Genomic DNA, 24,340 nt, shown 5'->3' on the forward strand with positions numbered 1-24,340 from the left:
ACACTGTTTGATCCAATCGTCGACTTTACATCCGTAGGCTTGCATGGCACATGGTTTCGTAAACGTAAAATGATGTACATATCGTGGGCGTTGCTGTGATGCAACGCATATCAAGGGCGACCGGCGGATTTTAAGATTGAGGTGATGTTGAGGAGCTCTGTGTTGAACAAGAAGCCATGTGTTGGCATAAATGCGACATCGACAGCATGCGTCTGTGGGACGATCGCCATCATTCAAGCGAGTACGAGCCGACGAGCTGCGGACAGTGGCCGTGATCGTGGTAGTAGGTTAATAAAAGAGCTGCTGCATGGCGTCTGGTCGGGCCAATATAGCAAGATGATGATACAGGCGTCCCACGGTGGGGGATACGTGCGGCGCCATATAATCCCAGTATCGAGAGACACCGGTCCAGATTTCTCTGTCCCGGATGTCATCGTCCTCAATGGCCATTCGATAGCGACCGAGGTCTCCAAGACACTATATCCAAGTATCTGCAAAGGCAGGGACAGTCTCATAGAGGAGTGCCATCATAGTATATGCAAGGTAGATGAAGGTGAGCATGTGCTCCATCAAGTCAGGTAGGCGATGGCGAAGTAGTTCAAGAAACGAGTGAATGCCATGCCGCCACATTCGCGCAGGCATAGCATATTTCGATGCCAGGCGCCGTAGTGCGGGGCTTGCTGCAGGATGCTGGCTTGCTAGAAAAAAGTCGTGGTGCTCATGGAGCAGAGTACTATGAAGAGCTATTAGTGCTGGCAGATTGCTGCTGTTGTTCGACGCAAATCTCCGCCAGTTCTGATGGATGAGTGTATATCATCAGAGCCGGTACACCCAAGTTCATTTGGTAGTGACTGCGCGTTGTCAACCTCGATACACTTAGTTTCGACCATAACAAGTCCAGCATATATGCCTTTGACTTCGGCGGCTAAAAGCTCCCGGTCAAAAAAAAAAAAAAAAAAATAGGCGCTTCTTGGCCTTGCTTCGACTTTTGCAATGCCATCTCGGCGTAGGCACCACACTCGCGATGTTGCTTTTCTTGCGCTCCTTCCTGGGGAGGCTCATAAGGAAGATTTGGAAATGCTTGGGCTTTTGTCAGAAATTTTGCGCGGCCGGCAGCAAAAGTGCTCGGCGCATCCGTAGCCGTCGCGGCCCGGGAACTGGGATGGGAAGCTCCAAATCGTCGAGAACTGGATTTCTCCTCTGTGCTGCCATGAAGATCATGGCAGCCGTTGTGGCTAGCGGCAGAAGCAATATCGCATCCGCAAGCGACGGCTGCAGCACCATCACGAACGGTAGCCACACTTGCAGCGGATACAATATCGTCCGCTGAGGGTTCCTGCAAACGGGGATTAAGCACTGCATTTCCGCCTTTCATCGCCCGGCGCGCGCAGGAATATTTTGCAGATAAACTTACTCTAGGAAATATCGCTTGTGGAGAAAGCCGAGGGAAATGGCCGTTAAACTCCAGGCGGCCAGAATTCTATAGCCACATATAAGTATAAGCCCAACAAGTTTGATAAAAGCAGAATGAGGCGATGATGACTTACGCAAATGTCGCTGCCGGAGCCCAGGAAAAATGAGTTTGCTGGCTCCCCGGCAGGAGGACTAACGCTGAAAGAGAAATATTTATCTGCAGTAACCATTGTTTAAAGACCATCGCAGATGTTGGTCAAGACGTCCGGATTGAATGCTACTTGGTATATGGGAAAAGAGAGACAAAGGCAAGGTTACGGGAAAGGAGACAGTTGATGAGAGAAATCACAAGAGGCAAAGCAGGCTATGCTACTTTCCAAGGCAAATAATGAGGCGGTATATGCAAGTTAGATAGAAGAGATGCTATGTGTGAGGTTGGGAGTCGATGTAAAACAAAAGTATTAGTGAGAAAGACGGATGAGAGAGGAGACTCGAGAAGAGCTCGTTGAAGTGTGAGGAAAACGTTTTCAATATGGCAAACGGAGGGAAAAGAAGGGCAAGAGGTTGATAGACAAGAGACTTAAATTGGATCAGGTATCGAAACGTAAGGTAGAGGCTTTCGTCGCCAACACAAGGCCCGACGGCGGAGAGATAGGAGGGGGCGTGCAAGGGAGTCGGATTTCCTAAAGAGTTGGTCTTACATTAGCGTTGCCAGCCTCTCAGGGATGAGTTGGATGCACACCTTTAATACCAGGTCCGTAGCCTCTCATCAAGATGGTTCGCGCCCAGAGTACGGAGTACAGAATGCAATATCCAAGTAGCGTAAGGCAACCAGACGTAGCGCGGGGGCTGGGAGGCAAGGGGATTGCCTCACTCCCCCCTTGTTGGATCCGATGATCCTCGTAGGCGGAAAATGAGGGGTATTCTTGAGATGCCCCCGAAGAGTCTTCTGCCTGTCTCTGCTTCGTAATGAGGCTCAGCTATGGAAGACACATGTTAGCTGATTCTTTCTTATTTCGCGACGTTGAGTGTGCGCTACCGAATCTTCGCGCAATCTACTTACTTTCTGTCATCTTTGAATAAATGATTCTCAGCCTCGAAATATAACCATACACTTGAATACGTTTTTTCAGGCCTATGTTGGAACGCCATGACACAGCATCCTCTTACCCAACGGCCACAAAGAATGATCAAAGCACCGGGGCGGCACAAATCTACGCTGCGGCACAGCAGGAGGCAAATCATGACAGTCGCAGACATTCTACATGCAACACCCTGGCGGCATGGGGGTTGACGGCGGCGTTGAATATCATCCCGGATCAGTTCAGTAAAGGATCCGAGAATAAGGGCTGTTGGAGGATATATCCAGTAGGATAAGCAACCCCAACCGTTCACAAAAAAACTGCGTTCTGACATCTTGAGATGACGATAGACGTGTAATCCCGTGGCGGTGCGAAATCAGTCGCACTTGTTTTGGTTCCAGGATAGACGGTACTCATGCGAGTTGTGTTTGTTTTTTGTAGCGGCGACTACTTTCATTTACTGGAGTTGTGTTCTTCGTCTTTTCAGCCGGCCAAAGTGGAGGGACAAATATCTGTCGCAGACCTTGACGACAACATTCATCGCTCTCCTTCCATTTGCGGCGGTTATCCGAGACCCGGCCACGGTCTTTCTTCGCGTTTTACCCACCGTCGTAGACGTGTGCGCTTCTGCGTGCCTTGCCTTGGACTACTGTGGGCAATGACGACTTCGCATCGCGATTGAGCTCTGTGGCTCGGAAAGGCTGGCAGCGAGCGATGGTGGATGTGGCCGCAAGGAGTCCCGTGGTTCTGCTTTTTGGTTGTTTTGACTTTATTAAGGATATATGTCAGTCAAGTTTCTTGTAATTTTGCGTAATCAACTCTCAAAAGAACTCATGAGAGTGTGTTCATTCCAATAGCATCAGCATCAATACATCTTCATACACGAATGTACCACATGAGTAGAATATTTGCTTTCCATGATTTGCACGGAAACTACGCGTCTGGCATTTCATCCCACGCCATGAGTGGTGTCACTTAACGCGTAACTAGAGCGCTCACATCAATTACCTCAAAGAGGGCCTTTCTGCGCGTTGGCTCCAAGTTTACCAACGCTTACCGACACTTGCCGGTCACAAGGCAGCTTCATGCGAAGCGGAAGATTTCGCTTTGTAAGGGGGTTCTTGCAAAAGGCTACGCTTGTCTGACAAAGGACCACCTCGGCGGTACTTACTGTGGCAAGAGGGTGTTCCACTTCGGTGGGACATGTTGGCCTGGTTAGAACATTGACTGGTCGGGTTTACTTGGTTGATACTCAGATGCCAACAGGGCCTCCGGGGACAGACGGTTGACAGACACCTTTGGAAAAAAGGCAACCTTCCATGTCTGCGGGACACATTTGAAAAGAATCCTTGGGGCGTCGACTGATAACCAGTAGAACGACTTCTCTCGCATGGCGCGGCGCGCTGGTGATGCTGGCACGTCATTTCACGCGCACTATTGGCTCTTGGTTAAGCCATCTTTGCCATGGATACAGCCGCCCAGTCCAGCTGAGATGGTGTGTGCATGCAGCCACGCCACTTGGCAGGATGACGAGAAGAAAGTCCGCGACCCTTTTGCCTCATGATCAGGATTCAAACAAGTAGCCCCAGTTTAAAGAAGGCGGCAGACACGGGACGTTGGCAGCCCCCGTTTGGCAGATTGGCAGGATGTTGAAGCAAATCGTGATGGTAAACGGGCGATGAAGCTGTCAACCAGCCCTGAAAAGCTTAGGACGTCTGCAGGCGCACCATTTCAGCTAGGAACACGGAGGGGGTTTGCTTTCGACGGTTGCCTTTTTCTTCTAAATGAGTTGCCTTATTTTAGATGCTCGCAGCTAGCAGAATATCAACAAAATGTGACAGAAATTAAAGGCGTCCTTGTCCATACAAGGTAAGTGAGATGGAATCTGTGAGGTTTGAGATGCGGTGCCTGTATGACGTCCCCCATTGTTGGGGCCCCAGCACGTGCTGCCGAAACCCACCGCTCCAGAAGTACGTATTCGGCACGGAGCTTTAGCAGCACCAGCAGGTACCTTACAATGCTCCACCATTGCTTGCCTTATCGCAATCGAGGCCAGGTAACGACACTTGCTTGAACTCGTGCTGAGCCGAACGCAACACCGCCTTCAACAGCTTCTCTGCAAGTCTCCCGCAAAAGGACAGGCTCAGCCTTGTGTGGGCACCATGCGCGTCATTGCCCTCCTCTCGGCCCTGTGTGCCGCAGCTCTGGTCCAGGCCGATTTCCACACGGCGCAAATCTATGTCCAGCCCGTCGAAAACTCCGAGTCACCCAGCCTCCTCGCCGAAGTGGCATACGATCCTAGCATCAGCGGGTCTTCTTCCATCATCTCCTACGAAGCTCCCGAAATCCCGGAGTCTACACAGCTGGTCCGCGTCGGGTTGTACGACGTCAAGTCTGCGCGGTGGATATCTGGCACAACTGTTGCCTCGGTGGACAACTTTGGCAAGGGCTTCTCACCCAATTTGGTACTCTCAGTAGATGAAAAGGGCGAGCTTCTCAGTGCTGCTCTCAAGGGCGTAAGGATCGATGCGGGCCAGACGAGGGACTTTGGCCCGCAAGCGGTGGTGCTGCCGGTGCTCAAGGGCAAGCAGCCAGAGCTGAACAAGCCAATTGTTCTATCGCCAGAGGGGAAGAAGGTTGAGGAGGTTGAGAAGACGCCCCTTCAAAAGTACGTTGCGCCTTGCATCCCCAGAATAGCGTATGGTACTAACTGCACACAGATACTGGTGGGTGATTGCCATTATTGTTTTCCTGGCAGTGAGTGGAGGAGGCAGCGAGAAATAGAGCCGACAATTGAAGTATACATCAATCTGAACATACGCTTCCGTGATGGGATGGTCGCTGGCAAGGGTCGAGCTGTTGCGGTTGCCTTTGTGATCCCTGTCCTCTCACCACCATCTGCCTAAGGTACATGACTATAATGCTTTTCTGTTGATACATAATACCCTATGATAAGACTCTTGCCTGCCCATTGGTCCATCTACATGTTTAACTAACAATTGCACTGCACTCTGGATTATGCTGAAACGATCCAACAGCAGTCATCCATCTCTCTCCCTTGTTGCCTGTCCCTTGTCTCCCGATCTTGTCTAAGATGAGACCACGTGACTTGTAGACACAAATCTCGATATGCGCTAGTCCATAAGTAGACTAGACGTGTTGCTGCGCACCCAACCTGCGTCTTTCAATTGGTGAGTTGCCTCCATGTTAAAAGAGCTCGAAGCACTACCCGATCCACCTCGAGCTCGCCCGCCCTACTTATACCTTACCAAAACACTGACCGTTCACTCTTCTCAGGAGCACTTCATCCCTTGGTCATTTCGCAATCTTTCATCTTAACAAACCACTTTTCGCGTACTTACCTGCACCCAAAATGTCTGACGGAGTCACCAACCCTCACGGCGAGGATTCCTTTGCTGAGAGCAAGGGCAAGGGAAAGGCGGCCCAGGACGATGTTCCTCACGACACCGCCATGGATGAGGACGACGATGAGGACGACGACGATGATGAAGATGAAGATGAGGTAAGTTCATGTGCCATCCGTGTCCATAACGTGTCCGTCCACAGTGCCAGGTAGCTAACAACGTTCACGGTAGAATGCTGAGCCAGGTAAATTTGCTTCATCAGCTACTATTTCCCCCAGCAGAGCCATGGGCCATCTAACCACTTTGAGTAGAAGAGGACGGCTTGGAAGAAATTGACCTGAACAACATTGTCGAGGGTGGACGCCGCACTCGTGGTGCCCAGATTGACTACGCCAGGGCCGCTGAGCAGACCCCCATGGAGGACGACGACGAGGATGAGGATGACGAGGACTTCCAGCCTGCCCATGAGGACACCGAGATGGACGGTTAAGCAAGTGCACCCCTTTGGCTTCCGAGGCCATTGGATGACTGACAAGTCTATGATGTTAATGTTTATGGGTTCACCAAGGTTAAAAGCTCGGGTGATTGGGAGGGGAGCTGGACATCTATCGAGGAGGATCCCAGTGCCTTGGCCGATGGGTCATGTAACGACAAAAAGGTTCTCTGTTTGCTATTTAGCTAGGCGTTAGTTGCCACCCTGTGTCGGGGGAGAACAGAGACGTTGAAAATTGCACACGCCGCCATTGAGGCCGCATCGTGTTCTTGGAGCCTTGCCTGTGTCCCGCCATTCCCCACACTGAGTGAATGGCCCACCAGCAGTTAAGCTTCACCGTTCGTTGCTACTGTAGGCTCACGCATACCCTTGACAGATGCAGCTGATCACCTGTATGTAGTTTACCATCTTGTATCAAGATAACGAGTAAAGCCTCGAGACAAGCAGATGCCTTCGTAGAGATTCAATCACTGCTGTGTATCGGAATTTGTATCATCCATCGGGAAGGCCTACTGATTATTTGCGTCCCCAGACAAGCCACAAGAGCGCTGGTTGGCTTTAGCCGCCACAATGGCTGGGGTACGTACTCCCCCCTAACCTCCAAAAAAGTTGCCAACGCCACTCTTGACAGATTATGGTCAAGACCACCTAAGCCATAAAACTGCTTGCATGGAATATTCCAACTTCCCCCAAGGGGCATTTTCTTCTCGACAATAAAACCGCCTTCTTCGTTCTCTTCATACAACACCCCCTTTTAATTCGCTGGCTTCTTTGTTTTTTTATTGTGTGGTTCTTGCTTATTCCGTTCTCATCATGTCGCAAAGGTGAGTGACCTTGGATTCAACCTACCCTATTCGACCTACTCCAGGCGCGGAGGCAACATTCGACGATGCGCGCGCCCGACGACTCCCCCGTCGCGCCGTCCTTTTGGGTGGCAATCTGCGATGCTAGAGCAAACGGCTAACCCTTCTGTAACCGCAATACAGATTCGGAGCCTCGTCGCTTCACCAGCGCGACTCCCGCAGCATGCTCTTTGCGGGATACAACGGCGGCGATCAGTCACAGCGAACGAGACCCAGCCCGTCTCCCTCGCCCAACGCCGGCGTAGGAGGAGGCTACGGCTACAGCAGCCATGGAGGATACTCTCCTTCAGCGGGCAATGGTTACGGCGACGCCGGGTCGCCCTCTCATTCGTACCGAACTGCGACGCCCAACAAGAAGGGGCAGTACAGCGACGCGGTGCTGAACGAGCTGGAGAGCCAAAACGACGACCAGGTTGTGGGCATCCTGGGCAAGGTCAGGGTCCTCAAAGACGTAAGTTCGGCGCATCCTTTGCAACATCTCCCGTCTCGTTCGCGGAAAAAAAAAAGAAATGCGAGATAGGATAGGGAATAAAAACAAAAAGTTCATGGCTAACGCCAAGCGCGCGCAAATCACAGATGACGGCTGCCATCGGCGACGAAATCCGCGAATCCTCCGCCCTCGCCGAGAAGATGAACGACACCTTTGACTCGACGCGCATGCGCCTCCGCGGCACCATGAACCGCATGCTCATCATGGCCCAGCGCAGCGGCGTCAGCTGGAAGTGGTGGCTGCTCTTCTTCTTCGCCGTCGCCATGCTCTTCATATACGTCTGGCTGTTCTAAACGAATTTTCGCCGGGGAAACACCTTGACCTATCATCTTTTTTTTTTTCCCTTCCGGCCTTTTACGAAGAGATACGATAGAATGATGTTGACCTTTTCTTTCTATTTGTTACGATGTATATTCCCTCATCACGGGCTTTTCCGAGTTCTCTCTCTTTGCTGTAACGACCGATGATTCTTGGCTGGTGGCTGCGGCGGAAACCATACGTGCTTTCGCTTCTTCTCTCTCGGCCAACAAATATTTGTACAAGTTGCATCTTGGGCTGGCGTTTTGGGTGTTTGTTGTTCCCCAGTTATCTCATTTTCCCTCCCCAAATGGATACATGGGTTGCCCAACTAGGGGGGAAAAAAAGAAGAGGAACTTGTCTTTGGCTGTGAAATAAAAGCGAGTGGTTGTTTTCTTTTACTCTTGATACAGGCAAAGGCTATTTATATAAATGTTTTAATATCATTACCAGGCTTACTACTAGCTGTTATTCTTCTTCTTCACACCTTGAACCGTCCCATCTATTAACGAACACACTGCTTCAGCCATTTGCATTCCCTCCATGTGATATCAAAGGCATCATGCCGCCAGCATTCGTATACTAGCTGCTGCTTCATCTATTCCTTCCTCGAAAAAAAGGGCTCTATAAAAACCGGGGGGTATCTAAGCTATGTTTCCTCTCCACACAACACCAACAAAAACAACCTACTTCCTCTGGCCCGGCCTTCTCCTCATCATCACCGCAGGGCTACTCTCCATCATCATCATGCTGCTCTCGTCCTGCGACAGCAGTGCACTCAGGTCGATGCTTGGGCGGGGACCCGCGCGGAAGCCCATATGGCGCGGCAACGTGGGGGACGGAGGGGCGGCGAGGGGTGTAGCGCGCGCCGGCATGAAGCTGAGGTCGTGTGTGTCGGTGGTATCACCTTCACCTTCTTCATCCTCCTCTATGGCTTCGTCCTCGTCCTCGACGTCCACATCTTCGTCTTCTTGCTCTTCGCCTCGGACAAAGCTGCTAATATCGGCCTCGGAGTCGGTGTGCTCGTAGCCACCGTCCTCAGCCTCGGGAATATCATCGTCGAGGTCGGCATCCATGTCATCAGCCGTGCCATCATTTAGGTTATCATCGTAGGGAAAGCCGACCTCGTCGAGAATCTGTTCTCGATCCCCTTCTTCGTATTCTTCATCATCATCGCCGTATACGCTGCCATCCACTTCTGGGTCACCATGGAGAAGTGCTTCCCGGAACGTGTCATCCGTCATCCTTATTCGGGCTGCCACCAAGCCATGCTGCCGTTCCTCTCGTATAGCTTCTTCATCTGCTTCCTCTTCCCCATCTGCCTCTTCGTCACCATCTTCATCCTCATTCTCCTCGCCATCATCGCTGCTTGGGTCAAAGCCGTCGTCTGCATCTGGGATTTCGTCATCCAAATCTTGCGCCCCGTCGAGCTGGACGTCATCCATCATGCCGTCATCCATCGTGTCACCACCCTCGGCTTCGGCCAGCTCTTGAGCAAGTTGCTCTCGTCGCATGGCTTCCTGGTGCTCTTCTTGTTCACGCTTCTCCTCCCGCATCTGGTGCAAGGTCTTTGGCACTCCGGGAGGTTTTAGCCAAGTGCTGCCAAAGTTCTGCACGTTCATCCGGCGTCGCTGCATCTTATGCTCATCTGCGGCAAGGCGTGCAAGCAGCGTTCGCTCCAGCATCTGCCCGCGCTGGCGCGAATGCGTTGGACCATGGTGGCTGCTGTTCGGATCTGCGTGTAGGCTATCGACAGGTCCGGGGGGGATGAAGGGATTCCTAGAGGACGAGTACCACAGAGTGTGCGACTAAATCCCGAGTCAGTTAGTGGTTTTCGGGCAAGGCCATTGGCCAAAGACATTCTTACATCTCGCGGCGTAAAATCTGGGAGTGTCGTAAACATTGGAGAGCATGACAGCCTACGCTGTCAATTGGCAGAGCTTGTGATGATGAGGTCCCTAAGATGTGTCGGGTGGGTTCAATGTTATTCGTTGATAACACCGGCTGGGGACTGTTATTGGCCCAAGACCCGCTTGGCGCTTATGGCGCCTATCTGGTTAGGCGCGAACGAAGATATGTAACCGGGCAAGCCAGCCTATGGGGATGAATTTGACTCCTATTACACAGTTTAAGGGGGTGTGACTTAATTCTCCGTATTGGAGGCCTTCTGATCTCGGATTCGGCAGACCCTGTTGAGATGTATAGGTTGGGTGTCATAATGTGTTGATGAAAGGTCTAAGTTATACTATCACAAAGTCGGGGGCAGGACTTCTTATATACACAACCTATGACAAGCAAGGACCTTCAGTCCTTGCGGACTTGAAAATTAATAAAACAGGAAGAGGAATCAGCTAGAAACCAGACGATGACCTAGCTGGCTAGGTACTTTGCGTTTCGTTGCGTTTCGTTGCGTTGAACAGCTCTTCAGTGGGTTGATGCTGACCCTTTTATGCCTACCGTTGACGCGTTTTACGCGGCATGCTGTACGGCGTCAGTGAACTGTTCCAACTCGCTGAAATCTTTTCTGACTGTCTGCTAGGTGGAAGGGTACTTAGCTGGACTGACTGTGTTAACAACAATAACAAGTGTTTTGTTCGTTATCGTGCGAGATCCGTAGAGATAGATTAGCTAGGTAGGGTTGCCGGGCAATCGACAGCGCTATCTGGTGTAAGTTTTCTGTGAGAGAGAGCCAAACTGTATAATGTGGCATGAAATTCTCTCTGGGTCTTCTCTACGGGTTAAGCAAAGCTTCTTTATATACGGGCACTCTTATGCTTTACATACCGCCAGCTGTTTATCAACCAATCGCCCCTAAGCTCTTCATCGCCGATCGAGTTTAATTTTACAACATTTTATACTTTATATCGTTTTGTCCGCACAAATCAAAAGCGGGTGATTCTTCTCAAGCATGTAACTTTCTCTGTCCTCTTCTCAGTGGGGCGGGTGATTGCGAACAAATCATATACTTTCCCAAATCAAATTCTCATTTTTGACTTTTCTCTTCTTGTTTGTCTATATAAACCCTTCCATTCCCCAGGATTTTCTCTCTTTATTCATTCTTCATCATAGCTGTCACCATATCTCTCTACGTTTTTAAACTATTTAAATCAACATCGAAACTCCAACCGCCAGCTTTGACTTGCCATTACCACTGTTACTGATTATCTTTGTCGTCACTACAATAAACTCCATAGGTCACCATGGCAGACGCGAGTTCATTACCCTCCTCACCCGTGGAACGGTCTTCAAGTCCTCTCACCATGGCAGACGACAGTTCATTACCATCCTTACCCATGGAGCGGTCTTCAAGTCCCTTCACCACGGCAGACGACTGTTTATTACCCTCCTCACCCGCGGAACGGTCTTCAAGCCCTATCTCCATGTCAGACGACAGTTCATTACCATCCTCTCTCCTGCCTGATTGGCTGATAGAGAGGTACGGGGAATCCATTTCTCGGAGAGCCCGGCAGTTCGACCCCATGAGGCTTCAAATTGCGGTCGAGAACCTCCCGCGAGAGGAGGATACGCAATACATCGTTGGGCTTATTCAAATGTACAAGGATTCGAATACATATATTGAGGATACTATGCAAGAAGGTAAGTTTCTGGCCTCCGTGATATTTACCTTGCCTTTTTTATTTTGCCAAACTACTCCATTTCTTTTTCAACTTATCCAACCCCTATATCAATGTTTTTGTTTGGAACTATACTGAATAACCTGTTTAAAGATGGCGCATTTGTTGTTGATTTGAGTACTATGCCGCATGGGTTGAGTATGAAGATCTGGAATTATCTGGTAAGTTTATTCGAATGAATCAATGTTCACACTCAGTTCTAATTACAGATGAAAACACAGCTCAGGAGGGGTATTATTGAATAAGAACATAAACATCTTCCTTTTCTACCATGATAGGGAGCAGTATGGGAAAATATGCACCAAGGATCTGTCAATACGACGGAAGCCACGAGATCGACCATGTCTTTTTGTTTATTTGTTTACTTGTTTATTGGCTTGTTTGTTCTACGATGAAACTTGTTTGATATCCTCTACTCGACCACTTTCTAGCATATTCTCAACTCAATAATGCCTATACTGCGGCCACACGTCAGGATGCCAATTTTGCTATTCAGCATCTCGCATCAGAAGTGATACTGAATACTAGCTAAACATAGTCGTAGCAGATACTTCAAGAATTGAATACCTACCTCTAATGCACGCACTGCATTTACTTACTGCCCAACTTGCCACCTACCTAATAGGTAAATGCCTGTAGTAGTAAATAAACAACTTTCCTCCACAACCGGTTTCAACGCTCAAAGCCTCAAACTCTACGCAGTTGCTAGGGTGCTGAATAATCACTCCCAAAATCACCACGAGTACTCATACTTGCGCATACATTATTCCGTGCTTCGTCCCTAGAGTGTATTGATACAATTTGACGGATCATTTACGAACAAGGTACATCAAGTAAACATCGTGATAGCCACATCTAAAAGGCTTTATGTAGCTCCAGCCTCATCCACCGTATTCGCCACTATCGGCAGCCACCCTCAAGCCATGTAGGCATTGTGGCTGCTCAGCAAAAAAAAAAAAAAAGGATGCCCATCGGAGGCTTCCTGAGATGACTCAGATGCCAATCGAACGATGAGGCACGATGAGGCACAAACAATAATAGTCGTTCCTCTTGGCACGTTGAGAGACAAAGTGACCAGAGGTCAGGGTGGATATCGGGAGTTTTCGGAATGCCCATGTACCCCCATCCTCATTTTCCCTACTGTGGACAGCTTGTAACATGGGGGTAGTACTCATGCTCCGTCTTCGGTGAGCAAGCGTATTGAGCCGCGCCCTAGCTGTAACCATCGGGAATTCGTCTGCAACGTCGTCGGCATAGCACCAAAAACAGGATGTGCTAGATGGATATCAAGTAGTAAAGGCCGAGTAATCATCCGTCCGAAAGTGAAGATGCCCCAATATCGGCTGGCTTTCTAAACTCCCCTTTTGTCAGCATACCCAGCAAGACCAGGCACATGTCATCCTCTCCGTAGAGCTTCACTTGTGTCCTCCGTAAACGGCCGCACAACGAGCGGCAGATGTTTCAACCCGGCTGTAAGGGTTGAAGAGCTGATGACAGGGTTTACCAGCTTCGAGTCGCTTGCAACAGCAGCATGAAGACCGACTTCGGTCGAGTCTCACATTGGTGTCATGTTGTAGCCGACTTTTTTGATGCTCCGTCTCACGCAGCGCTGCCGGTGCCGAGATGCTTCTCCGTGTTGGTATTTATAAGATTCTATGAGTACAACGAGGCCCTCACCAATCTGCGATGCATTCACCAGTGATCTGGAACAAGGCCACGCCACACACCCCCCCGGCCCCGCCATCTGGCTCGGGAAAATAGGCCCTGGTTAATTAGGAGTCGACGGCGGAAGGAATAGGCGCCGTTGCATTTTATCCTGACAAAGAAGCATAATGCATGTATTGGGTGGGTTTTGGTGTGGTTGAATTAGGACGTTCCGAATTGCCAAAAAAAAAAAAAAATACAAATATTGCCTCAGATGGAAAATGGCCTGTTTGTTTGGGCCGGTAGGTAGCACCCTGTGGCCGTTGGTCTGTCCGTTTCCTCCAGAGTATTCGTACCCTTTCTTCTCTTGGAGCTGTACGAGTACGGCATAGAAGTCGTAGTGATATCTCGTGATGGAGATGTAACTTCCATGTGAACTCTGTAGGTAGGGACACGGCTGGTAGCATCTCTGGGGCACGAGTACCTGTACGTGCAAGTAGCAGGGCCATCACCTCATTTCGGATGTCACCATGCCTTGTGTGAGTGCAACCATGGGAGGACCCTCAAAACGAGACCATCTTCGTCTGTGGCGAGATGGCTCGTATCAGCGCCAGGTAGCTCCAGGCTATTTACTGCCGCTATCTGTAGCGTTAAAGATTCGGGCGACGGGCCGGCAATCTTGGTTGGCCTGAGATAAGGACAGAAAGCCAAAGGCCGGGATGCTGATTGGCTGCGGGCGCCGGTTTTATGATGTCGATTTTTTGAGTGAGCAACGCCGAAGTACCACCACGCGCAGATGGGCCGACGAGGTACTCGTACGGATACGTCGTGTCCCTTATACTGTAAACAGGCAGAAACGGACCAAGAGGGGGGTGGCATCGCAAGAGTACGGAGTACGGGTAGAGTCACCAGAATGGTGTCTGTCTCTCCTCTCCGTGCATGCTGCGGGTGTCGGGGCCTGGTGCGTTATTGGCCGAAGAGGTTTCCTAGAACGAGTCTTGGTCGAGATGGGTGCTCTCCCGTTTGGTCTCGTCGCTTTGAATACTGCAAGCATGGCGCCGCTGGCGCGGGCAAAATCCATAAAAGCAATCTGCGGCCCAGCACCCCCGGCTGCTGTCTGCATCGTCCGCGCATGCCCAACCCCGGTTCTGCATCCTCATCTTGTCCATCTTGCAGCTGGACACTGCAACCGACCTTTCTGTTTAGGCATGTCGAGCAACAGTGAGCCGCCATGGCACGTGTGGCCATGACGACGAGAAGCGACACAGGCTGGTCGCCCATGTGCCAGGTCGCGAGGGCTGCCGTGTCTCCGAGATTGCGTACTCGTACGCTGTATCTCATTGTCCCTTGTCGCAGTAGTCTCGCAATGGCGCCGTATGGGTAAAACAAAACGGCGCTGCATTCGATTTCTCTGCCACCTCGGGTCCGGCTCTCCAGACGCCAAATGGCATGGCTTGGTGGCATTTTAGGGTCCCCCCCCGGTCCTTGAAGAGCATGCCTCGCTGGCGTCGAAGCTTGAGCGCGACATCGGCCACGCAGGGGTCAGGATTTGGAAAAGGCTGGTCTTGATTGGCAGCGATGCTAAGCTCCAAGCCGTCAGCCACAGATCCTCGTGTGCATCGGTCGCAGGGCCTACCTGGTGTGTAGGGATGACCCTTGCACAATAGCAGAGATGCTGTGGGGTTTGATGGGATACCCTGCCGCATTCGGGCATCATTAGCTCCCAGATTTCTCTTACACAACGCGTGTTGCAAACCGAATTTCTCTCGACGACTGGATAAGCCTGGCTCTAGTCATCGAGATAGGCTGAGATGAGCGTCAGCCGCCCGGAGCCAACCAGAGGGCTGGGAATTAGTCGTAGCACATTACTGTGACAGCAGGCGATGAGGCGAAAAGAAAGGAGGGGCCTCTGCATGAGGTGGACAAGGCCGGCGGTTGCAAGAAGAAGCGACGGAATTGGAAAGCTGCTCGGCGTACTCGTAGCTGAATTGTTGCTCGCAGCCATTGCCGGCTAGAGACTGACTGATGGAAATTGCCATCCCATGCGGACATGTTGTCCTCAACGCCGTGCGCTCCGCAAGACGAAAATTTTCAGTTTCTCGCAGGTAATGTGAGGGTAATGCGAATACAGCTGCGAGTTTCCTGGGGGTAATGGCAAGGTTTTATGGGGGTAATAATATTGTTTTCGAGGGTAATCGATAGCCTAATTGGGAAAGTCTGGATAAATCAGCGGTGTTGCCTGAGGCCCATTACGTACAGCGCTCTGGCACAGGCCCGCGAGAGCTTCATCTAATTCCGACTACACGCCTTTTGGTCGGAGAGGACCGGGTCTGGGAAACGAAACAGATGCCGAGCAATTGGCTCGCTGCTACAGCCGAGGGCCATCACCCTCTTGCAGAAGTGCGAGGGATGACGTGCCTTGCCGGAGATCATCAGATGCGTGCTTCGTCAACCAACACGGCAACACTCGTACAAACCTCCATGGCAGCGCTTGGACTACTGGTTTAGTATGGAAAAGCAAGGCCTCATCCAGGCAGCTCCCATGTCAAGACCCCGAGACTAGTGCGGCGTCTTCCCCTTCAAGACAGCTTCAACTGACATCAGTGAGACGAGAATTGCAGGCTGGAGGGGCCGTTGCCTCCGCGCATCGGCGCCGCACATGTACGACGAACGAATGAAACCCCCCATCCCGCGTCCCCATACTTTGCAAGTTGAGATTCGACGAAATATACTTGTATACGGAAATTGCCTTTGGCACACCCCCCGGAGCTTGCGGTGTTTTCTGACATGTGCTTCAGGCTGGGCCATCAACGGAGGGGCAGATCGGTCCGCACGAAATGCCTGGGAGTTCGTCTCTAGCCCGGAGGCGTTGCACCAGTCAGAACGCCGCATTTCAGGCGTTTGGTGTTGCGCCATGCTCAACGCCCCCCACTGTCGGTTGCAACTCTAGACCAGTATCCTGGTAATTTACGAGCCAGTGGACTTTTTTCTCTCTTTCTTTTCGTGGCCGACACTCTGCTCGGACCACTTTCTTGAGAGATCCATGGCTTGGCAGAGACGTGCGCTTGAAGAGATGCTCTCTGATGGGGGCACGCCGGGGAAATGGAGACAGACGGGCGCCTCCAACTCTATCATAAAAGCTGTCCTCTGCCCTCCCTCCCCCCTCTCTGCCTCACTTTTTTTCTTCCTCCTTTTACTTCTACGCCCTCTCGCTGCTCTCCTTCGTGGCTTCTTGTTCATATACTAGAGCGCAAAGCGCCTCCTTGATACCAAAAGAACATCATAAGCCTGTAAGTCATTCGAAGCTGACGGTTCTCACTCCCCTTCTCCCGCAGAATGCTTTCGACCTGCCCCCAATTCCCGTGCCTTAGCCTCCTTACCCCAAAAGCAAGTGCGTGCGAAAAGCCAGAAACACACGGGATTCATATGGATGTCTGCCGGTGCCAACTCTATTTTCGAGATGGAGGAATCGAAGTGTCGCCGAGGTTATCAGGATTCTGGCGGCTTCCGCGGATAGCTCATAACCAACTTGCCACCTCCAACGATGATAGGCGCTGCTTGAACTCAATTGAGATCCAAGGCCACGACTGCCGAAGAGAGGAGAAAAAAAGCTGCGGAATAGGTGTCTGGACGATCTGAGGCAATTTGAGCGGGCAAACATGCTTTGGTCCCTTACCTCTGGTCCCGCTCGTCCAACTCTTTTCCCCGCGCTTGAAACTCTCTCATGGCCGAGTCCAAGCCTGGCGAATATGTGCTCCGTATGATGCCGCAAAGTGCAATACTATGCACTACTCTTTTCTTGTACGCTCGGGGCACAAGGGAAGGGGCCAAGTGCAATATTGTCACCAGCTGCGCCAATTCGCCTCTCTCTGCCGATGACGGCGACGTGCAGCAATAATTGCTGTCGAGTGCAAGGGCTCTTGGACCGGCCAAAGACTCGGGCGCCAAGCGGACGCAAATGGCCTGTTTTTGTGGGCATGAGGGGCATCGTGGGGGAAATTCCCGACACGAGCGTCATCGTCTCACATGCTGTTGGGCGCGCAAACGCTTAAAAATTGGAATTGGCAATGGAGGGCCGTCCGCTGGGGCTTAGGGCTGCGAGTGCTAAGTCACAGTGAGACAAGCCCCCCCTGCAGCCTCCAGCTAGGGCCCCCACCCGCTGTTACCGGCTCTCGCCTCAGCGTTTGCAGCCCTGCCTCGTGCGACAAGCTTCCCGTCTGGTCTGGTCTGGTGTTTTTTTTTTGGCTGCACCTCCTCGAGTGATGGGATGGATGACAGACAGTTCGGCAGCGGCGGAGACGGTTCTGTCACTGCACTAGAAAGAGACTCGACTCGTCTGGTCTGCTCTGATATTTGATTCATTTCATCCTAATTTCCCCGCACCCACATGCTTATTTTTCGCTTCTTCTATTACGCGGTCATCTCTCAGTTTCTTGTGCAGATCATCCATTAACTGAATTTCCTTGTCGATATAGGTCTGTGTTGAGCGCAGATATTCTCTTCTGTCGTCACTGCAGCTACGATTCGATTGCCGCGGCATAGCTTCTGCCAAACTGCGACGGACGCTTTTGCCTACGGACTCTCCTTTCAATCGTACCAGACCAGCAATCACCAACGGATCCTCGCCTAGCATGGGCTATCTCGAGGACTTCGACGACCGACAAATTGAACTAGACGCCGAAAAAGAGGAATACCACCCGTATGAGTATCAGGCGGACAACAATGATTCATGGGCTGGTGCCCTGCCCGTGAAGCAGGGTCTGTATGACCCTTCTTACGAAAAGGATGCCTGTGGTGTAGGCTTTGCTTGGTGAGTTGCTCATACAGTTGCATAATGGGTATGGTGATGCTGACTCGAAAATCATAGCCATATCAAGGGCAAGCCTAGCCACAAAATTGTCAGTGATGCACGAAACCTACTGTGCAACATGACCCATCGTGGTGCTGTGGGATCCGACGCCCGAGATGGTGACGGTGCTGGTGTTATGACATCCATCCCGCACAGGTTCTTTATCAAGAACTTCGAGAGAGAGGAGAACATTAAACTGCCTCCTCTGGGTCAGTATGCTGTAGGAAACCTGTTCTTCAAGCCCGACGAAGAGACCTTTGAAGAGTCCAAGAGGCAACTGGAAGATGTTGCCGAATCGTTGGGTTTGCGGGTTTTGGGATGGCGACGGCCTCCCGTTGACTCCAGCCTACTTGGTCCCGCGGCCAAGTCCCGCGAGCCCATCATTGCCCAGCCCTTCGTTGTCCTTGCCTCCGCATACGGCACTGGCAATGCTCCAGAGGTCACCGACCCAGCCCAGTTCAACGAGCGACACTTTGAGCGACAGCTCTACGTGCTTCGAAAGCGCGCCACTCACACCATTGGCCTTCACAACTGGTTCTATCTGTGCTCTCTATCAAACAAGAACATTGTTTACAAGGGACAGCTTGCCCCCGTGCAGGTGTACTCATACTACCACGATCTGGTCAACGCTGATTATGAGGCTCATTTCGCTCTTGTTCACTCGCGTTTCTCCACAAACACGTTCCCGTCGTGGGATCGTGCCCAGCCGCTGCGATGGGCTGCCCATAACGGTGAAATCAACACGCTGCGAGGCAACAAGAACTGGATGCGTGCCCGTGAGGGTGTGATGCAATCTGACATTTTCAAGGAGGAGTTGGAGATGATGTACCCCATTGTCGAGGATGGTGGATCCGATTCGGCCGCCTTTGACAACGTCCTCGAGCTGCTCACCATCAACGGTGTGCTCTCTCTGCCCGAAGCAGTCATGCTCATGGTGCCCGAAGCTTGGCAGGGCAATGACACAATGGACCCCAAGAAGGCTGCATTCTACGAATGGGCTGCTTGCCAGATGGAGCCTTGGGATGGCCCTGCTCTCTTTACTTTTGCCGATGGTCGTTACTGCGGTGCCAACCTGGACCGAAACGGTCTGCGACCTTGTCGATTCTATGTCATGGACGACGACCGAATCATTTGCGCCTCTGAAGTGGGTACCATTCCCGTTGAGCCAGAGTCTGTCGTCCAGAAGGGCAGATTGCAGCCCGGTAGGATGTTGCTGGTTGACACGCAGGCTGGGCGAATCATCGATGATGCGGAGCTCAAGGCTGCCGTTGCAAACAGATACGACTTCCGCTCATGGCTCGACAGCGAATTGATCACCATGCCCAAGGTTCTGGAGACCTTGGAGGCCAAGCTTGATTTGGCCCCCAAGCCTGATGCTTCTCGCTTCCAAGAAGATCCATTGATGCTCTCTTTTGGCTACACTCATGAGCAGGTCAGCTTGCTTCTTGCCCCCATGGCTGCCGATGAGAAAGAGGCCCTGGGTTCCATGGGTAACGATGCTCCTCTGGCCTGCTTGACCGACTCCCCACGTCTTCTCTACGAATACTTCCGACAGCTCTTTGCGCAGGTTACCAACCCACCCATTGACCCCATCAGAGAATCCATTGTCATGTCGTTGGAGTGCTATGTTGGGCCCCAAGGTAATCTGTTGGAGATGGATGCTTCCCAATGTGGCCGCCTTCTCCTTCCTAGCCCCATTTTGTCGATTCCCGAATTCAATGCTATCAAGAACATGTCATCCATCCACCCTGAGTGGACCGTCAAGACGATTGACTTGACTTACCCCAAGTCTGAGGGAGTCCAAGGCTACTTGAAGCATCTGGATGAGATTTGCAAGGAGGCTACGGCGGCTATTGAGGCGCGTGACCGTGTCATCGTTTTGTCTGACCGAGGAACCTCTGCCGATCGTATTGCCGTGTCTGCTTTGTTGGCATCTGGTATGGTTCACCACCACCTCGTCAGCAACAAGTGGCGATCAATGGCCGCCTTGGTGGTCGAGACTGCTGAAGCTCGCGAGGTCCACCACATGTGTGTTTTACTCGGCTACGGTGCAGACGCCATTAACCCTTACCTCGCCATGGAGTGTATCCTCAAGCTCAGCAGAGAGGGCCTTCTTAAGAAGAAGTTGTCCGACGACGACCTCATCCGCAACTACAAGCACTCTTGCGATGGCGGTATCCTAAAGGTGATGAGCAAGATGGGTATTTCTACTCTGGCTTCTTACAAGGGTGCCCAGATCTTCGAAGCTCTCGGCCTCGATGAAACGGTCGTTGAGAGGTGCTTTAGGGGCACTGCTTCGCGTATCCAGGGTCTTACTTTTGAGCTCATCGCCGAAGACGCCTTCCGTTTCCACGAGCTCGGATTCCCTTCACGCTATACTGTTGGCATCAAAGCCCTCCCAGAATCCGGTGAATACCACTGGCGAGACGGCGGCGAGGCTCACGTCAACGACCCAACCGCCATTGCCAACCTCCAAGATGCGGTTCGCGCCAAGAATGACAAGTCCTACGAGGCCTACTCGCGAAGCGAGTACGAGCAGATCAAGTCTTGCACCCTTCGTGGTCTGTTGGATTTCAAGTTTGATGATTGCAATCCAGTCCCCATTGACCAGGTCGAACCCTGGACTGACATCGTCCGACGCTTCTGCACTGGTGCCATGTCCTACGGTTCTATCTCAATGGAGTCTCACTCTACCCTCGCTGTCGCCATGAACCGATTGGGTGGCAAGTCCAATACCGGCGAAGGTGGCGAAGATCCCGAGCGATCAGAGCGCCAGGCTAACGGCGACACGATGCGTTCTGCCATCAAGCAGGTCGCTTCTGGTCGATTTGGCGTCACGTCTGCCTATCTCGCAGACTCTGATGAGCTGCAGATCAAGATGGCACAGGGCGCCAAGCCCGGTGAGGGTGGCGAGCTTCCTGGACACAAGGTCTCCAAGTCCATCGCTCGTACTCGACACTCTACCCCTGGTGTCGGTCTCATCTCGCCTCCTCCCCACCACGACATTTACTCCATCGAAGATCTCAAGCAGTTGATCTATGACTTGAAGTGCTCGAGCCCTCGTTCTCGCGTGTCTGTCAAACTTGTGTCTGAAGTCGGCGTGGGCATTGTCGCCTCTGGTGTGGCCAAGGCCAAGGCTGATCACATCTTGATCTCTGGACACGACGGTGGCACTGGTGCTTCCCGATGGACCGGTATCAAGTACGCCGGCCTCCCATGGGAGCTTGGTCTTGCAGAGACTCACCAAACTTTGGTTCTCAACGATTTGCGTGGCCGTGTCGTGGTGCAGACTGACGGCCAGCTCCGAACAGGCCGAGATGTTGCTATTGCGTGTCTGCTGGGTGCCGAAGAGTGGGGTTTCGCTACCGCTCCTCTGATTGCCATGGGCTGCATCATGATGCGCAAATGCCACCTCAACACCTGCCCTGTGGGTATCGCTACACAGGATCCCGAGCTTCGCAAGAAGTTTACTGGTACCCCTGAGCACGTCATCAACTTCTTCTACTATGTGGCAAACGAGCTCCGAGCCATCATGGCCAAGCTGGGCTTCCGAACCATCAACGAGATGGTTGGCCGTGTCGAAGTCCTCAAGATGCGAGACGATTTGCGCACTAAGAAGACGGCCAACATTGACCTGTCTCTGCTCCTGACCCCTGCCCACAGACTCCGACCCGGCGTTGCTACGTTCAACGTCCGCAAGCAGGACCACAAGCTCTACGTTCGATTGGACAACAAGCTCATTTCCGAGGCTGAGTTGACTCTCGACAAGGGCCTTCCCTCTCGAATTGAGTGCGACATTGTCAACACAGATCGTGCAATGGGAACCTCGCTGTCGTACCAGATCTCGAAGAGATATGGCGGAGAGGGTCTGCCGCTCGACACCGTCCACGTCAACATCAAGGGATCTGCCGGCCAATCTTTCGGTGCTTTCCTCGCACCCGGTATCACTCTCGAACTGGAGGGTGACTCCAACGATTACGTCGGCAAGGGTTTGTCTGGCGGTCGTCTGATTGTCTACCCTCCTCGTTCTGCCGTGTTCAAGGCTGAAGAGAATATTCTGATTGGCAATGTCTGCTTGTACGGTGCGACAGCCGGAACATGCTTCTTCCGTGGTGTCGCTGCTGAGCGATTCGCTGTCCGCAACTCTGGTGCTACGGCCGTTGTCGAGGGTGTTGGTGACCACGGATGCGAGTACATGACTGGTGGACGAATCGTTATCCTGGGTAGCACTGGCCGTAACTTTGCTGCCGGTATGTCTGGTGGTATTGCGTATGTGCTAGACATGAAGAAGGACTTCATCTCCAAGCTCAACACCGAAATGGTCGAGTACGGTCCTCTTGAGGATCCCGCTGAGATTGCCTACGTTCGCGGTCTCATCGAAGATCACCACCACTACACTGGATCTGAGCGGGCCGCACGCATCCTTGTCGACTTCAACCGTGCTCTGCCTCGATTCGTCAAGGTGCTTCCTACAGATTACAAGCGCGTCCTGGAAGAGGAGGCCGTCAAGGCCGCAGAAGCCAAGCGCGCCGAATATAACCTTCCCGTGATTTCTAGCGCACACGGCAAGAAAGATGACAAGGCCGCCAAGCTCCAGGACATGGAGGAGGCTATTGGAGATAGCTCTGCCGAGAAGAAGAAGCGAGCTCTGGTCCTCGATAAGACAAAGGGTTTCATGAAGTACGCTCGTCGTACCGAGAAGTACCGCTCCGTCGCTACCCGGACCAAGGATTGGGCCGAGATCAGCTCCCGTCTCGACGAGGACGAGCTCAAGTACCAGTCTGCTCGCTGCATGGACTGCGGTGTCCCCTTCTGTCAATCTGATACCGGCTGCCCCATCTCCAACATCATCCCCAAGTGGAACGAGCTTGTCTTCCAGAACCAGTGGAAGGATGCACTCAACCGTCTGCTCATGACCAACAACTTCCCCGAGTTCACTGGTCGTGTCTGCCCCGCCCCCTGCGAGGGAGCTTGCGTTTTGGGCATCAACAGCGACCCAGTTGGCATCAAGTCGATTGAGTGTGCCATCATTGACCGTGGTTTCGAGATGGGTTGGATGGTTCCCCGCGTTCCAGAGGTCCGCACCGGCAAGAAGATTGCCATTGTCGGATCTGGTCCTGCCGGTCTGGCTGCTGCCGATCAGCTCAACCGAGCTGGTCACAGCGTGACCGTGTATGAGCGCGCCGACCGCTTGGGTGGTCTCCTGATGTACGGAATCCCCAACATGAAGTTGGACAAGCGAATTGTGAAGCGCCGAACCGACTTCATGGCCGCCGAAGGCATCGAATTCAAGACTGGCGTAGCCATCGGTGCGGAGGGCCAGCCTTCGCTCGCTGATCTCAAGGCCAGCAACGATGCTGTCGTCATTGCCACCGGTGCTACTGTTGCTCGTGACCTCCCTATCAAGGGACGCAACCTGGAGGGCATCCACTTTGCCATGGAGTTCCTTCACAAGAACACCAAGTCTCTCCTCGACTCTCAACTTGCCGACAACTCCTACATTTCTGCCAAGGGCAAGCACGTTGTGGTCATTGGTGGTGGCGATACCGGTAACGACTGCATTGGTACCTCAGTCCGTCACGGCGCCAAGTCGGTCACCAACTTTGAGTTGCTGCCTCAGCCTCCTGATGAGCGTGCCAACGACAACCCTTGGCCCCAGTGGCCCCGTATCTACCGTGTCGACTACGGTCACACGGAGGTCCGCCAGCACGACGGCAAGGATCCTCGTGAGTACTGCATCATGTCCGAGGAGTTTATCGACGATGGTAGTGGCAAGGTCAAGGGCATCAACACTCTTCGCGTTGAGTGGACCAAGAACCCCAGTGGCGGTTGGGACATGAAGAAGGTCGAGGGCTCTGAGCAATTCTTCCCCGCCGACCTCGTTCTGCTGGCCATGGGCTTCTTGGGACCCGAGGCTCGCGTTCTGGGAGATGAGATTGAGAAGGACGCCCGGAAGAACGTCAAGACTGCCCCTGGCAAGTACAGCACCAATGTGGAGGGTGTCTTTGCTGCCGGTGATGCTCGTCGTGGCCAGTCTCTCATCGTTTGGGGTATCAACGAAGGCCGTATGGCAGCCCGTGAGGTGGACTTGTACCTGGAGGCCTGCACCAACTTGCCGGTGACGGGTGGTATTGTGAAGCGGACTGCACAGGAGATTTTCACCAAGATCGCAGCGCAGTAAAGGGGCATGGGACGAGTCATGAAGCGTG

The 24,340-nt window shown here is 52.3% G+C and overlaps 6 protein-coding genes across 6 annotated transcripts; 5 read left to right on the forward strand and 1 right to left on the reverse strand.

The window, feature by feature from the left end:
- Positions 1-4,657: 4,657 nt before the first annotated feature.
- Triagg1_4745 (uncharacterized protein) lies at positions 4,658-5,279 on the forward strand (the record flags this gene model as incomplete). The annotated part of the gene is made up of 2 exons (XM_062899182.1): positions 4,658-5,163; positions 5,216-5,279. The coding sequence occupies 2 exons, from the start codon at positions 4,658-4,660 to the stop codon at positions 5,277-5,279; spliced, it is 570 nt and encodes a 189-aa protein (XP_062756325.1).
- Positions 5,280-5,868: 589 nt separating this feature from the next.
- Positions 5,869-6,350, forward strand: Triagg1_4746 (uncharacterized protein; the record flags this gene model as incomplete). Its single annotated transcript, XM_062899183.1, has 3 exons — positions 5,869-6,018; positions 6,092-6,104; positions 6,172-6,350. The coding sequence occupies 3 exons, from the start codon at positions 5,869-5,871 to the stop codon at positions 6,348-6,350; spliced, it is 342 nt and encodes a 113-aa protein (XP_062756326.1).
- Positions 6,351-7,166: 816 nt separating this feature from the next.
- On the forward strand, positions 7,167-7,999 carry Triagg1_4747 (uncharacterized protein; the record flags this gene model as incomplete). Its single annotated transcript, XM_062899184.1, has 4 exons — positions 7,167-7,177; positions 7,222-7,284; positions 7,340-7,667; positions 7,793-7,999. The coding sequence occupies 4 exons, from the start codon at positions 7,167-7,169 to the stop codon at positions 7,997-7,999; spliced, it is 609 nt and encodes a 202-aa protein (XP_062756327.1).
- A 690-nt stretch (positions 8,000-8,689) lies between these two features.
- Triagg1_4748 (uncharacterized protein) lies at positions 8,690-9,906 on the reverse strand (the record flags this gene model as incomplete). The annotated part of the gene is made up of 2 exons (XM_062899185.1): positions 8,690-9,811; positions 9,871-9,906. The coding sequence occupies 2 exons, from the start codon at positions 9,904-9,906 to the stop codon at positions 8,690-8,692; spliced, it is 1,158 nt and encodes a 385-aa protein (XP_062756328.1).
- Positions 9,907-11,203: 1,297 nt separating this feature from the next.
- Positions 11,204-11,883, forward strand: Triagg1_4749 (uncharacterized protein; the record flags this gene model as incomplete). The annotated part of the gene is made up of 3 exons (XM_062899187.1): positions 11,204-11,600; positions 11,732-11,799; positions 11,848-11,883. The coding sequence occupies 3 exons, from the start codon at positions 11,204-11,206 to the stop codon at positions 11,881-11,883; spliced, it is 501 nt and encodes a 166-aa protein (XP_062756329.1).
- Positions 11,884-17,913: 6,030 nt separating this feature from the next.
- On the forward strand, positions 17,914-24,312 carry Triagg1_4750 (uncharacterized protein; the record flags this gene model as incomplete). The annotated part of the gene is made up of 2 exons (XM_062899188.1): positions 17,914-18,092; positions 18,150-24,312. The coding sequence occupies 2 exons, from the start codon at positions 17,914-17,916 to the stop codon at positions 24,310-24,312; spliced, it is 6,342 nt and encodes a 2,113-aa protein (XP_062756330.1).
- Positions 24,313-24,340: the final 28 nt, after the last annotated feature.

This window comes from Trichoderma aggressivum, assembly GCF_033847375.1.
Source record: "Trichoderma aggressivum f. europaeum strain CBS 100526 chromosome Unknown scaffold_015, whole genome shotgun sequence".
NCBI lineage: Eukaryota > Fungi > Ascomycota > Sordariomycetes > Hypocreales > Hypocreaceae > Trichoderma > Trichoderma aggressivum.